This window comes from Tinamus guttatus, unplaced genomic scaffold (assembly GCF_059628265.1).
Source record: "Tinamus guttatus ecotype Peru unplaced genomic scaffold, ASM5962826v1 Tinamus_guttatus_pri_ptg000492l, whole genome shotgun sequence".
Classification (NCBI taxonomy): domain Eukaryota; kingdom Metazoa; phylum Chordata; class Aves; order Tinamiformes; family Tinamidae; genus Tinamus; species Tinamus guttatus.
The window spans coordinates 947,936-963,022 of NW_028289026.1; the positions used below are offsets into that span (position 1 = coordinate 947,936).

Sequence of the window (15,087 nt, forward strand, 5' to 3'; positions counted from 1 at the left end):
GTTCCTTGGTTGCTTTCTTCTTCCTTTAACAAGGCTGTTTCACGTATCAGGTTTCTACTTTTCTTTAATACACGACGGGGAAGGGAGGACGAGATCCCCCCCCTGCCGCGCCCCCCGCCCGCCACCGGCTCGCGCGCAAGCGGCCGTTGCCGTCACGTCACTTCCTGCGCGGCTCCGCCGCGCGCTTCCGGTCGCGCGTTTCCCGGGCGACGCGGCGCCCCGGCCCTGCGGAGCGGGGCTGTCGCGACACGGGCCGACAGGGCCGGGACGGCCCCCGCCGGGCACCCGTGAGCGCGGCCCCCTGCGCCCCGCGGCACCGGGAGATGTCGACACCCCCCCTGGCCGGGGCGGGGATGCCGCCCGGCGCCTTCTCCGGCACGCAGGCCCAGGCGGCCCGGGAGGTCAACACGGCCTCGCTCTGCCGAATCGGCCAGGAGACCGTTCAGGACATCGTGTTCCGAACCATGGAGATCTTCCAGCTGCTCAGAAACATGCAGGTGAGGAGCCTCTTTTTTTTTTTTTTTTTTAAGGCCCCAAATTCTCTTCCTGCATTTTTATTATCACCCACATAAATGTGTATATATATATATATACACATACAAGCTTAGGTATGTAAGTATATATACACATATATCTCTCTTGTTCACTATATAGTTTCCTTCCCCCACAGGGTGTCTACTGTGATTATTTTGGGTATAGATGTATGTACTTACAGTTAAGTTGCTTTTGTCTTGAGTTTGAATTGTGACCTGAAGATTGAGACATGCAGTGCTGGTAAGAGGTTGAAAACAGTGTCATTTTAAAGCATGTTGAAGACATTAACTGGAAGTTACAGGGAGGTTGGGAATGGGTAAAATGCAAAACACACAAGGATGTCTGACAGCAGCAATTTGACGGATCAGAGGAGCAAATAAGATTCAGAGTCATTGGGATAAAGAGAATATCAGAGAATTCCCATGGCTTTTGTGGAAATACTGTGATTACCTTGTTTTCCAATGTATAATTAACCCCCTCATTTATTTTATTTAGTGACTGTGAGAGAAACTTCAATACTTATAACTTTTTTGGCTTCTGGTTTTCCAAGTTACCAAATGGTGTTACTTACCATACTGGGACGTACCAGGACAGGCTGGGAAAGCTGCAGGAGCATCTCCGTCAGCTGTCAATACTCTTCAGAAAACTGCGATTAGTCTATGACAAATGCAATGAAAACTGTGCAGGGCTTGATCCAGTTCCCATAGAAGTAAGTACCTTTATCTTATATATAAATTACAAATCAGAATTGCCAGTTTAACATGCCACCCATTTTCCTCGACTACTCCAGGGAGCCACCATAAACATTTTAAATGAGGAATCCTTCAGTGGACTGACTTTTATTTATTATTTAGAACTGGTCGAAAGATTGTGAAAGTTTCATGCTGCCAGTAACTTTTAAATGGGAGGGATCGTGTTTTGAAATCAAGCTTCAGCTCAGATTTTAGTCTTTTCTATCAGCCTCCTTGGCGTACTCATCGCTTCGTTTCCACTAGCTACTTTTTTTTTTCTCTTTTGTTAAATAAGGTTGTTTTAATGGGAAAAGGCCACCTCAAACACTTACCCGCCAGCCTGTCTTTCTGACTAACAGAGCTTGTTCCCTTGCTCTTCCTGTCAGTCACGGCCTCTGTACTTCCTTCACTCAGCCATTAACTGCTGTGCCAATGTGAACCAAATATGAATGTGCAGTGGCGGTCGAGAGATTGAGAGTGTAACACTTAGCAGAAATGGCTAAATTTTTCTCAGATAAAAGTACTATTTCTAATAAGATCAGAACTTTATTTTTCCCCCCACATGCATAAATTAGTTTTAGTTCTTAATGATACTCTTAAAACCCATTTAGGTTGTGGTTTGGGTACTATGATCTCATTTTTCCAGCTCTGTTATCACCAGGACTGTGAAGTTCTCTTATTACTGACCTCTGCATTCGGAGGCCAGTGTATTAACAAGCTTCTGGTTGTCTGTTGGATTTTTAGCATTTAAACAAGATGTTTTATATTTGAGTCTTATCACTAGGTAGGAATAAGGAAATTAAGAAATAGCCATATGCTTATATCTAGTCTAGTAATCTGCTTTTCTTAGCTGTCTCTGTCGTGTTTCAGAGAAAGGTACTGAGAAACCTTACAGCAAGCAACTCTTCTATTAACACAACTCTTCTATGAAAAATATAGTTTTCATGATTTGTTAATGTTGGCTTGTATACAAAAGATGAATACCCCCTTGAATACCCCTTTGAGTTCAGTATCCCCTTGAAATGCTTTTGATGTTTCTTTATTACATGTGCAGTTGGGATGAGGAAGAGCCACTCCTTTTTTTTTTTTTTTTCCCCTGCTATCAGGGACAATGACCAGTCCCTTTAAATTTTTGTAAACCAAGGCCTTCTTGATCATTTATGCACAGCTGAGTTTTCAGCCAACACATGGATTTTTTTTTCGTTTTCATCAGCTTAGTCTTTACTGCTCTGAAGTTAGCAGAATGCTACTTCCTCATATTTTATGAGTTGAGAGGAATTAAGTGTCACATAATTTCTCTTCATCGTTTTTTTTAAACTGTTGTTTTATCTTTCCAAGGACAGTCTCAATCATACTATTTAATGACTGACATTTGGAGTATATCTTTAAAGGAGGTCACCAAATCTCCTTTTAAACAGTCAAATTCTTTAATGGTTTTTCTTTCCACGTAATTGATTCCTATCTGTCTGGTGGGATAGATGTATGATGCTCTACCCTCCTCTTTTTTCAGCCTTCGTATGAGATTTCATTGAACAAGAGAGGCAATTATTCAATGACTAATTGTTTGATCCTTTAGCAATTGCTGCCTGGCAATACTTAGATGGAATGCCACCCTCACTCGTCATCTTGTCTTGTAATTTTGTACTTTCTGCTTGCTTCTGTGGCTCTTCAAGGGCCTGCTGCATTTTCTTAATTCCTTTTTTTAAAGAAGGGTAAATATGTTAATACTCATTGAGAAATCCTTTATCAAATATTTTGGCTTCAAGAGAAGCTTGCAAGCTTGCATGTATTACATACTTGAGGAGATCACAGTGGAAGATCCTTATAGAAAAATTCTTATTAGGCAACTGTGGATATGATCTTAAGAATAGCCAAACAGAGGCTCATCCAAATTGCAAGTCAAAATTAGGGTATTAACGAAGTATTGGGTTTCTGTTTAAAGTCATCTGTAAGTCATACTTAGTATATCACTAAAATATTATAATCTTTATAATTATAAAGATTATCATTACAATCTTTATAGTAACAATAACTTCATGTGTGTAAAATTTTAAAAAGTGGACTAGTAAAACACATTGTAGTTTGTCAACAATCCAATGCAAGATGTTGTTGCTAGTATCAGCCTTATGCTGCCTTGGCTGCTCATTCTCACCATCGAAGGTGCTGCTTCTTGTTTTCTGACCCAAATGTCTTCATAACCACATTTGGGATCTTGTCATTAGCCTGTTCCATGCTACAGTGCATAGAAATTATGCAGGGAAAAGACGCCCAACTGAGAATGGGAAAAAGATACTGTGTTTGGTGGCAGTGCTGGCATATGCTGGCTTAAAATTTTGCACATGCTGTCCATGGAAACCAGATCTCTTCAACTCTGTCAAGAGTATATTTGCATAAGAATAAATTGTTCTGGGGACATGCTGCATGAAAAACATAATCGGGGATCCCTAACATATTTTAAAAGATATGTCTGTACATCAGAAGCTAATGCTTTATCATATAGATCTTTTACTATAGAGACGCTCATATATTAATATCCTATCTAGCTTAAAACCAAGGCTGTGGGTTAAAGGAAGTCACTTAAGTGCACTTCATCTGTTGCTGTCCTTAGACAACAGAAATTTGTAGAGTATCTCTGTCTCCATATAGGAAGTTGGAATTCAGGAGACAAAACTAGAAATGGACTTCTGCTTTAATAAACCATGAGTTCGTTCTATTTAGCTAGTAGCTGGAATAGTATTGAAGTTGACTCTGGTATTCAGCGTACTGGTAGTTAGAAAGAAAAATGACTTTGTATTTCAGTGAGATATTGTTTGTTTGTTTGTTTGTTTTCTTTTTAAGTCTTGTCTGATCTTGAGTGTTATTGCAGGGTAGGAAGTAGGTTCTTTACTGCCCAGAAGTCATAACAGTGTTGTCGTGCTCAAAGCTGGCATTTTCAAAAGTCTAGTCACGAAGGCCACTGATGTGAAATGTTAAATTGTGAAGGCAAGAGAAGCTCTTGTGCTAATCATTGGAGAGGAGCCTTGTTAATATGCAGCAAGTTATTGATCAAAAAGAAAAACTAAGACTCTGGTTGCCTGTCAGCTGGTGACAGCAATTTTTCCTGTTAATGAAATCCTTAATCTACTGTGTTCAGGAATACAATAATCACTTGCTTATCAGAAATCTTTAAATGTTAAGACTGGCTTTTGCCAACAGTTGTGAAATTCCTCCGGCCTAGCTATGGCTGTGTGGGGGACTGCATCTTTCTGAAGCGATGGATTTTCATGGAGAACAGGCAGAGACCATTGCAAGGCCTTTGGTTCTGGGGTGATGGGGTGAACCTGTTTCCACATTTTTTGTCCTGAGAAGGACGAACCTCTGGAGAAAATGGCAGTGTCTTCTGTATCTCCTGCTTTCACCTTTTGTTTTGTTTTAAGCGAGTGCTTGCTGTCTTTACAGCAACTTATTCCATATGTTGAAGAAGATGGATCCAAGCATGATGATCGTGGTGCTGCTAGTCAGCTTCGTTTTGCTACTGAGGAAAGAAGGGAAATCTTGGAAGTTAATAAGGTAAGGAAGTTGAGATTGATTTGCATAAGACAGAAGATGTCACTCTGTAATTACAAAGCCTGCATTGCTGTACTAAATGCCAATGAAAATTTATTGTATGGGACTATTTCAGAATTACCTTTTAGGAAACTTTTTTTTTTTTTTTAGCTGGCAGAAGTTTAGATATATTAGCATTTTACCTTGTGCCTCTTTTTAAACCAACACACTTCTGAATGCTGTATGTTATAGTTATGCTTAATTTACTATGAACTGACAGTGCAGATGCAGGGAAGGTGCCTGTTTGAATTTTTGGACTTGAAAGCTTTTTATAGGTTAGTGGGTTAAAAAGGTATATGGAATTTAGGTGAATTATTACTATAATATTCTGAATTAATAAGGGATTTTCAGAGCTACCTTTTGTATTTTGGCATTTCAAGAAAGAATATTGCCTTTGTTAAACATAGCATTTGTTGAATCATGATGCATTCAGAAAAAAATGCGCTATATATGAAAAAGATGCTTTAAAAATTTTAGTTTGAATGTCAGATAAAATTACTAAAGATTCATTCAAATCTAAAAATACATTTTCTGTAGGAAAAGCTAATATAATATTGAAGATAAAAAATACTTTACCAGACCATAGTTTTGATCATTGTTCGTTCAATCTCTGAAATACCAAATAGTATTAATTAAATATTTTAGAGGGTCTGATATCTGGAAATACTACATAAAAAGGAGGCTTTATCCACAAAAACATCTGAGCAAATGAAATTAATGAATAAAATACTTCTTTATAGGCAGAGTAATCAGTGGATTTTCATCTTTTAAAGTATTTTTTATATTTTCCTATGACTTCAACAATTAGGGTTAAATAGATAATTTTTAACTGCACTTATTTAGAAAAAAATAAATGCATAATGTGAGGATAAAAGTGGGGCAAGACAAATTTATAGAAAAGAGTTGTCAGCTTTCCTGTTGCATTTTTTTTCTATTTGTTCTGATGTAACAGGGTTGTATATATTGTATGTAATGTTCTACTGTGAATTTATGCACATTTATTTGCAATCTTTAACTGTTGATAAGCTCAACTGTCTACATTTGCTGTGTTTTTGATAGTTTTATGACATGTTTTTGCCCTTGTTGTTGTACTTGTATGCTAATATGCTTTTTAAATCTCCTTGGTATGATCTTGTGAAAAGAATTTCATAAATGTTTATGATGAGATCTAAACCTTAAAAGGGTTGATGGTGCTACAGTAATATGGGTGGCACCCTGGTAGTTAAAAAAAGTACTTAGATTTTCATTTAAATATACTCTGAAATCCTTATTTACATTTAAAAGCCTAAATCTCTTTTCCAGCTTTTTCACAATAAATCTTTAGAAGATAGTTGAACTTTCTGTAGTACTTTTTGTGGATGAATATTTACTAACTGCTGCAAAAGAAATTTTCAAAATACTTCTTTTTGAAAATAAGCTTTTTGAAAGCATTTTGAAAATGCTTTTTTTAGTCTCTTTCCAGCTGTATAAGCACATCCACTACCAGCCTCAAAGTTCAAATTTTACTAAAGCACAAAAATAGGAAATGTTTTGTTTTTAATGACTCGATTTAAAACATTTTTTTTCTTTTTCAAAAAATCAATAAAATCAGGTTAATTGGTCTAATTTCTCACCCTGTTGGGCTCACATAGTCTCTCTGCTTCTTAGCTGGTACTCCTGATAGCTTTTCACTTCTGTATAGTATGTGACTTCTGTCTCCAAATCAAATCAATTTTGCCTAATTTTTTTTGGCGTGCTTTCAGTAATGTAAAGTCTGGATAAAATTGCTAGGACAGGGAAACTGATGTAACAGATAAGGAAGCTTTACGTGTTCTAAATCCACTATCTTTTCTCCATCCTTTTGATGGTTCTTCTGCTCAGGTAGTCCATTTTTTTTTGCTGCAGGTAGGCTGTACCATTTGAATCTTTCATGTTTCAAATACAAAAAAAAAATTATTGCAATAACCCAAACATTATGACAGTTTTGATTCATTTGAATCCTTAGGCCTTGCCCGTTTCAGCTGCTTTTGCCCTTCATTCTATGACTTTCAGCCAGTCTGGTCTCATTAGCAACCCGTTGTGCACTGCAACGGCAGCATGTGTACCCTGCAATAGGGAGCACGACCCAAACTAATATCTTGTGGATCATCTACCCTCACACAAGAAAGTCCATGTCAGGAGCCACCATCACCAGCTCCTGTGCTCATCTCCTAGGTCTTTGAGCACAGGTAGTTTATAATCACACCTTTTTATTTCTTTATTTATTCTTCTATATCAGATTTGTTTGATCTTAGGGCAAAAAATTTCATGCCTTCACCTTGGTTAAGAAGCACTTGTCCATTAATTTACAATATAAATCAGTCTACAAAGTAATGAATTCCTGTTCTGACATTTTGATAATATTTAAGAATAGTAGGTTTAAATAAAATCAATTAAGCTTAAAAGTAAAAAGGATTTTTGCCATATAAGCAGTTACTAATAAGAGTAAGTATGAGCCGATATTATTAGAAAGAAAAAAATCTACTTATTCAGCACTAACTCAGCTGCTTTACTACACACATCTCCCCCCAACTTCTGAAAGATTTTGCTTACTCTGTCTGTATTTACTTTCCAAGACTGTAAATTGGTGAGATGGTTGACTCTCTTCTGGAATTTACTGTTCCAGAGCAGTTTACTGTTTGCATTGGTCTACTAATAGAAATCCTGATCCAGTTTTCATTGAAGCCATTTGTTCTTTGCAACAATTAGAGGGTGACGTTCTGCCTGCAGATTCCCTGCATTTCAGCTGTGGCATCATGTGCACTATTTTAAAGATATTAGACTCACTTTGAGTCATTGGTCTTGGAGTATATTAGACAGGACTTAAAACAGAAAATATCTCAGTAGTCCTAACTAGTTAACTCTACTAACTAGTTAACCGTAATCTTGCTGAAATAGGACAAAGCAATTGACTTTACAGACTTTTGAGTTAAGTCATTGTGAATCAACCCCAGGGCTCTTTGGTACCAAATCCATCATGCTTTAGAGCTGATGTTGTTTTAGGAAGTAGTGCTTAAAATGACAGACATTTTTGATTAGCTTTCCTTTTTGGAGAAAAACTGCTTTAAAGTGTGCTGTAAGTTTATATTCTTTTTAAACTGTCATCCAGTTCTGCACAGTTTGAATCTATTTTCATCCTAATTTGTTTTTGTAGAATCCTTTTCACATGGAATCTGAACTTGCACCAAGGTACAATTTGGCAGGAGAGTAAAAATTGTTTATTTGGGCACCTTCTCAGGCTGTTGATCTGCATTGGGCACAATTCCATGCAGTTTGGGTAACCAAATTTACTCTCTGCAGTCATAAAATTGAAGATGAATTTAGATTTTGAAGGAGCTCTGAAGATTGTTTTATCCAACCTCAATCTCGAAAAGGGCCAGCTATTCAAGTTAGATCCATTTGTTCAGGCTTAGGTCCCATAGCATTTTGAATATCCATAAGAACATAGAGTCTGCCTTTTCTGTACCCTTGCTTAGTGTTTGACAAATCTCACCATGAAAGAAAAATTCCTAATATTAAATTGGGATATTCTAAGTTTTACTTTTCCATTACTCCTTGTCCTTTTGGTGCACACCTCCAAGAATGGTCCGTCTTTGTTTTTCCTGTGGTCCTCCATCAAGTAGCCGAAGACAGTATTAAGTCTTTTCTGCTTAGGACTAACCAAACTGAGCTCTGAACAGAGGACTGTGAATTGGTGCTGAATTAATTCTTCTGTATAAAGAGAGGAGATGGATCAGTGGGGAGCGTGCTAGAGAAGTGCCCCGGAAACTGCCTGATTCCATCACAAGCTATACAGTTTGAGGGATACTAACTAAATAAGACCTCAGACCTCACCGTTGAATATAATAGTATTAATTAATTGAATTAAGTGGCTATGACAGTATTAATTAATAGTATTAACTGAATATAGTAGTATTACAGCAGTTAGTATGAAGGAAGCATCCACCTATTTCAATGACGCTTAACTAAAACGTTGACCTCTTTGAGTGACAGTGCAGAGGACAGAGGCAGTTGCTGTCTGGTTCAATATGCTGAACATGCAGCACAGGCTGTCGCTGGTGGCTCTGCTTCTTTCAAGCAACACAGGCTATGTATGCACAAGGGGCAGTTTTTCTTCCAGTTGTGAGACTGGAAGCCCAAATTCCTTTTTGTCTTAAGGACACAACTGCTCCTAACTGCAAAAATTTTATTATGAAGGTCTGACTTAAGAGTGTGGGTTTTTCTGTTTTGTTTTGTTTCATACAACTGTTAATGCTGACAAACAGAGTTCAACTATACCATTTCAGCAGAAGGAAAGAGTGGGAGACCACTTGCAAGCAATCTGTCCATGCAGAAATTTGTCACTGCTGCAGAAACTGCTCACAGATCTCAGCCATTTCCCAAGAAGACAATTTCACCTTTCTTTCCAAGATTAGAATGAATTCAAGATGTTCTTACTGGCTCAGCAAAGTCTAAACCAGAGGCCAGGATTGCCAGTAGTGCAGAACATATTAATTGTATAGTAGTCCGTGGTGCGGACCACTGCCTGTCAGAGATGGGTAATAAAATCACTCTGCACATTTCAATTAGCAGACCATACTCTCAAAAGTGGAGTTTTGTTTCCCTGATAGACTATTTTTCACCACAGAGAACCATCTTTCCAGAGATGGTGTTTTCCATGCAGAGATGCTTTCCATCTCTGAAAGAAAAAGAGATAATAACATACTGAAGAATAGGATCTAAAATTCTGTAGGTTTGCTTGTTGTCTTTACAGACACCAAAACCAAGTGAATCCAACTTGAAGTTAATCCAGCTTGCCTAGTATCAAGTAAAAATCAGATAACTTCCCGTTTCATAAGATTTGCACCAAAAAAAATGTCTTACAGCATTAACTTTTTGGGTGTATCCTGTGCAAAGTAGTTTGGGCTTACATGAGCATAGCTACGTGAGAGTACGTAATAGTATAATTAAAAATGGATGGAAAGAGCAAAATCTGCAGTATCAGAGGGTAATAGCTACTCTTTCTATTTGTAACTTTAGAACCATCAGTTTTTATTTAGCCTTTGTTTCTGTTGATGAAGACTTTGAAAAATAAATGACGTCATCAGTATTAGCTGAATGACAGTTTGCATTAAAGTTATAGTTTTAATCTAGGATTCATTCATGTCTCAGAGACTGAATGTTGAGCATGGCAAATGGAAATATGTTAAAAATTTTGCAGGTATGAATGTACTGGTTTTCTCATCCCTCTTGCACCTTCTCAAACATCAGGATCCTACACCATTATCTTCTGTAGGGAAAATCTTGCAGTTTATCCATCTGGATGCCACGCTTGCTACTTGCTTCTGAGTTCTAGCTCTTCTGTTTGGTTCTCTGGTTCTGTTGGTTCTGTTTGGTTCTGTTGGTTCTCTGCTGCATAAAGTGCCATCTTGGCTTAGCAAATGGGAGTAAAAATTTAGATAATATCTACATAGTTATAGTTAAAATAATTTTTAGTCTGTCATGATGCTTGGTGAGAAATTCTGTCTTAGCGCATGTGAGCTGTCGCGTTTCTCAGGAGACTTCGGAGTTGTGGTCTGTTTTCAGAAATTGTGGAATTCCAGAAATGTGTCTGCCAAAGTGTGTGCTCAGGGATATTTCCTTTCTTAGAGTGGAATGTTCCCCATATAATGTAAGCCTAAGGCAATTTTTTACAGGTCTGAAGTGTATATAGGCTTTCTTTTTCTTCTGGACTTCTTTTCATCTCACCAGCTGGGCAATTCAGGAAGATTATTGTGTTGCCCACATCCAAATTCAGGAGACTGATTTTCAGAATATCAAGGCGTGTTGCTCCTTTTTAGCCCTGTTTCATTTGCTTTGGTTTTGCTACTCATCTGAATTACCCTTTTAATGTATTTCCATTTGCACAGTGCACAGAACAAAGTTATGTCTACCTGGAACATTTGTAATAGTTTGTCATCTTTTGATGGTAATAAGTCTTCCCTCTGGATTGCCCTCATGAGTAGGAGTCTAATCGCTAATGTAAAAAGGCTGTTATCTTTATGAAATCTAAATGAAACAAAGGGCATATGTTTAATGTTAACAATATGCAGTAGTTTGGTTCTTGGTGGCTTTGATTTGAGCAGGAAAATGAATAAATCGGACAAGTACATGTATTACTGTGAAATGTGAGAGGTTGGGGAGATTGTGCAGTGATTGAATGTGCTGATTTTTTATCCAAACTGACTTTATTTTCAGGTTCTGCTTAAGGACTCAAACAGAAGCAATTTGACTGTTCTTCTGTTTTTTCAGGTGCTTCAGTAGTTCACAAAAGCAAATAATGCATTTTTAAAGACTTTAGCATGCTGAGGAATATCTGTTTTAAGACACAGCTTCAGTAGGACCTTGGGGTTGAACCACATAAGCGGAAGGGTTAGAAAGCTTGAGTGACTGTGCATCATGCTTTGTTCATACTGCTGTTAATTTGTCACTTTGCTGAGCATCCACTTCATGCAACATATAATCACATAAAAGTATCTGTTTCTTGAGGACAGCATTCCCTTCTAACAGTTGTTCTTCACTTTGGACTCTTATGTTTTACAGATATCTTTAAAAGTGATTACTTTATCACACCAGTTCTGCTCTCAGCTGAGAGAAAGATCCATGTACTATTTCATAATGTGACTTTTATTGATTTTCTGATTATATTATCTAATTTGATTGCAAAAAAAAATTTAATGCACTCTTCCCACAGAAACTAAAGCAGAAGAATCAGCAGCTGAAGCAGATCATGGATCAGTTACGGAATCTCATTTGGGACATAAATGCCATGTTGGCAATGCGGAACTGAACAAGGAGACAACTTAAAATCAAACTTCATAAAGAGAAGAGATTCTGTTTTGTTTTGTTTTTTTCAGATATACTTGATTCTTTCTAAGGATTAATATGTTTTTCCCACAATCATGTTGCAGTAATATTTCAAAAGTTTTCAATATTAAAATGTTGGTTTTTTCCTAATAATTTAAATACTGTTGGCTTTCTTTCATAAAAGATTAATCCTCTGGTTTGTATCTGAGAGATTCTGTTGGGCTGCATATAACAAATTCTGTAACATACAATAATAATTGGATTTGCTGTATATTTTTGTATATACAAATGGAGTATTTCTAGTTTGTGTATTACACACAGCACTTAAAGATGTTTGCATGCCATTCTACAGTGCAGACCACTCCCATCTGTGGAAGAAATCACAATACACAAAGGTTGTTTCAGTAAGCTGCAAGGCTGAAATAAATTATTGGAAATTATGAGTCAATATGGACCCATTAGGGGAACCTATAGACTCCTACTCCATATCTGGTCATCTTGTCACTGTATATGTGTGGTATTAGATTGGACCAAAATACAAGAAGTCACATAGATTACACCTATCCTCATTAGTATAATTAAGTCCTTTTAAGTGTAGGCTTCTGATCTCATGAACCTTAGCTTCTTCTGTAACTGTGTTACCATTTAAGTAGTGCTGTAAGCATTGTTGGGCCTCATCCTTCTGTACCGTTATATAGGGTAGGAATTATTTGTTCTCTTTCCACAGATCATTTTACTGTGATTGCCGGTGTATATGAGTAGTTTGTTGTCTTGTGCTAGTCTTGAAGATTATAATTTTGTTTTGCTTACATGGCTAATTTTAACTTCCTTGGGTTGTCCTCACAATTTTTATTAGCACTGAAAATATTCAAATATTCAAATAGGTTATGCATCTCTTCAGTATTTGTCAAGTACTGTTGTGCTGTTAATGTTTGTTGAAAACAACAAAAGTTGAAAACTGGTCATCCCTATGACTTGTTTTTAGTGTATTGCCTTTAATGCCCATCCCATGCCCACTTAGACTCCTTAATAGTTTTGTGTGAAAGTCTTCCTCAAACCTTCTGAAGAATCCAACTGAATGGTATCCTACAGATGTCCTTTATACACTGCAGTATTTTAATACTCTCTGAATTCTGGTGAATTAGAGAGGCACATTTTTTTTTTTTTACAGATGATGCACTGGTTTCTTGTTGAAGTTTTTATTTATATATAATCTCAACCCATTTGCCCACTCCTTGAGGTAAAAATCACTGGCATGTGACAGTCACACCTTATATATGGTTTAACAATACATGATTTTCTTGGGGGAAGTTATGTCCAATTTCTTCTCCTTTTTCCCCTCCTTTGAATACTTTTAACAGATTAGTGTATGCCCAACAGTCTTTACTGCCATTTTACGGATGGAAACATTGATAACTTTCAGTGGCAAAACTGGTAGTGGAACTATTGAGTTCCCATTTAAGTCGCCCATTACAGCAGAGCTGCTGATCAAGGAATAATGGTTCTTTAGCAGTGAGAGTTTGGCTATTATACAATTTATGTAAGGACAAAACAAATTAAAACTTTGAAGAATGCTTTTGAAAAGGAGATGACAGGTGTCCATAGAGATTTTTCTTTGTTTAATATGCAGGAAAGTCTGTATACTTTTTGACATGTAGTGGCAGCTTTCTAATCAGTGGATGTATAAGCAGACATCCAGCAATTTCTTTGCTTATTTTTATTATTTATAAACAGTGTAAAAATAAGTGGGAATAAGTGCAAGTATTGCAAGTAGATGTCAAGCTGATAAAATATTCAGCTTACTCTGTGCATCTGCTGGCAGTAACCAAGGTTCATACTACAATTTTTCATTTGGGAGAGAGGAGGGGGAAAAAAAAAAACCTCTTTAAACCTCTGACAGAGTAGATAGCACACAAGTTAAATTGCAAAGGGTGGGAATTGACAGAATTGTAAATTATCACAGTAAATACTGTCAAAACAGGGGCTTTAGAAGGTGTTGGACCAAAACCATATACCTTGACTTACACAGATGAGAGTAAGGGTAGTGTACATAATTCACCTACCACCACATCCATGAATAAAGATAGGTTTGGGTCAAGAAGATAGCAATTTTAAAATGAGCAGCTATTCCTCAACTGTAGAACATTTTTTAAGGAATTGCTGGGAATGAACACATGTTAAAATTTAATATTCTGCAGCTACTTAACGAAATGACACCAAAGATAAGTATTTAGAAAATACCAGCAAAGCAATAGCAGCACAGTTATTTTAATGCTTTGTTTCTGTATCATTGACTATTTCTGTATTTCAGATCAGGCAAAAGCTGTATATACACCCAGACAGTGCGGGTAGCAAATACCAAACCTAGGATGGTTCCACTGCTGAAATACAAGAATATTTGAGGGGTTTGGTTTAATTGTTAGGACTCTGGCTTTGACCAGAGAGGAGTTGGTAGTGGAGCTGTGATGTTGCATCGTGTTTATGGGATTACCTTGTGTCAAAATGTACCTCCAAATAGAACTATTAATCTACCATCCTGGAAACAAAATTACAAATATGGAATGTTCAGTGAGTGACTTCAGCTGAGTGTGACAATATAGAAGATGCCTATTAGGCAGCTTGCAGAGATACAAGATCTTTTTTTATGTATAAAAAGGCAGGGCTGAGCAAGTTTATGACATGTTCAGAAAAAAGAGTGCAAAGAGCTTATTTTCCCTTTTGTTGTCTTCCATAGAGGCATCAAGGCCACATCCAAAGTGCTCTAATAAACCATGACTAGTTTTACTGACATACAGAAAAACCCTTGGCCTGACTGAAGTATTTCTTACTGATAGAGAAACTGGAACCTAAGCACAATTGCGATTTGAAATCGTCCCTGTAAATAAGGGATACAGATGGAGCAAGGCACGGATTCTGTTCTCATCCCGGCGGGCGGGATGTACAGCTATAAGCACAAGCCCAGCAGATGCTACAGCTGAAGGATGGTGGACAACTACCATAGAGAAGGGTAAGCTCCAGATGTAGATGTGAAATTCAGAAAAACTGATTTGTCAAGAAAGGAGATGCAGTGACAACCAAGGGCACTGGGAGTCAACTGAAGTTTACAGAGGGTAGATTAGTTTAGGTACTTCTTGCTAACAGATGAAATGGGGAATAATAAAGGAATTTACAAATAAACCAGTGGACAAAGAAGCATTTGAGGAAGAACATAAATAGTGCACTTACATACAGTTTTTTAATGGTAGTGAAGACTGGTACAGTATAGCATCTGTGTCTTTAAAAGCATTTTTTTGCTGTTTTAAAATCATTCTATTTTTATGTAAACTGATTGGGTGATATGTATTGCAGGTTATTAATGAAATGGACAAAAATTGTGTACCAATACAGTTTTTTT

The 15,087-nt window shown here is 37.2% G+C and overlaps 1 protein-coding gene across 1 annotated transcript; it reads left to right on the top strand.

Annotated features, from left to right (window-relative positions):
• Positions 1 to 307: 307 nt before the first annotated feature.
• On the top strand, positions 308 to 11,966 carry MED30 (mediator complex subunit 30). The gene is made up of 4 exons (XM_010220484.2): positions 308 to 497; positions 1,085 to 1,243; positions 4,704 to 4,814; positions 11,581 to 11,966. The coding sequence occupies exons 1-4, from the start codon at positions 324 to 326 to the stop codon at positions 11,674 to 11,676; spliced, it is 540 nt and encodes a 179-aa protein (XP_010218786.1). The 5' UTR covers positions 308 to 323; the 3' UTR covers positions 11,677 to 11,966.
• The last annotated feature ends 3,121 nt before the right edge of the window (positions 11,967 to 15,087 follow it).

Coding starts and splice junctions, on each gene's coding strand:
- MED30 (XM_010220484.2), top strand. CDS start 324: ATGTCGACACCCCCCCTGGCCGGGGCGGGGATGCCGCCCGGCGCCTTC. Junction 498..1,084: donor AGCTGCTCAGAAACATGCAG/GTGAGGAGCCTC, acceptor TGGTTTTCCAAG/TTACCAAATGGTGTTACTTA. Junction 1,244..4,703: donor TTGATCCAGTTCCCATAGAA/GTAAGTACCTTT, acceptor CTGTCTTTACAG/CAACTTATTCCATATGTTGA.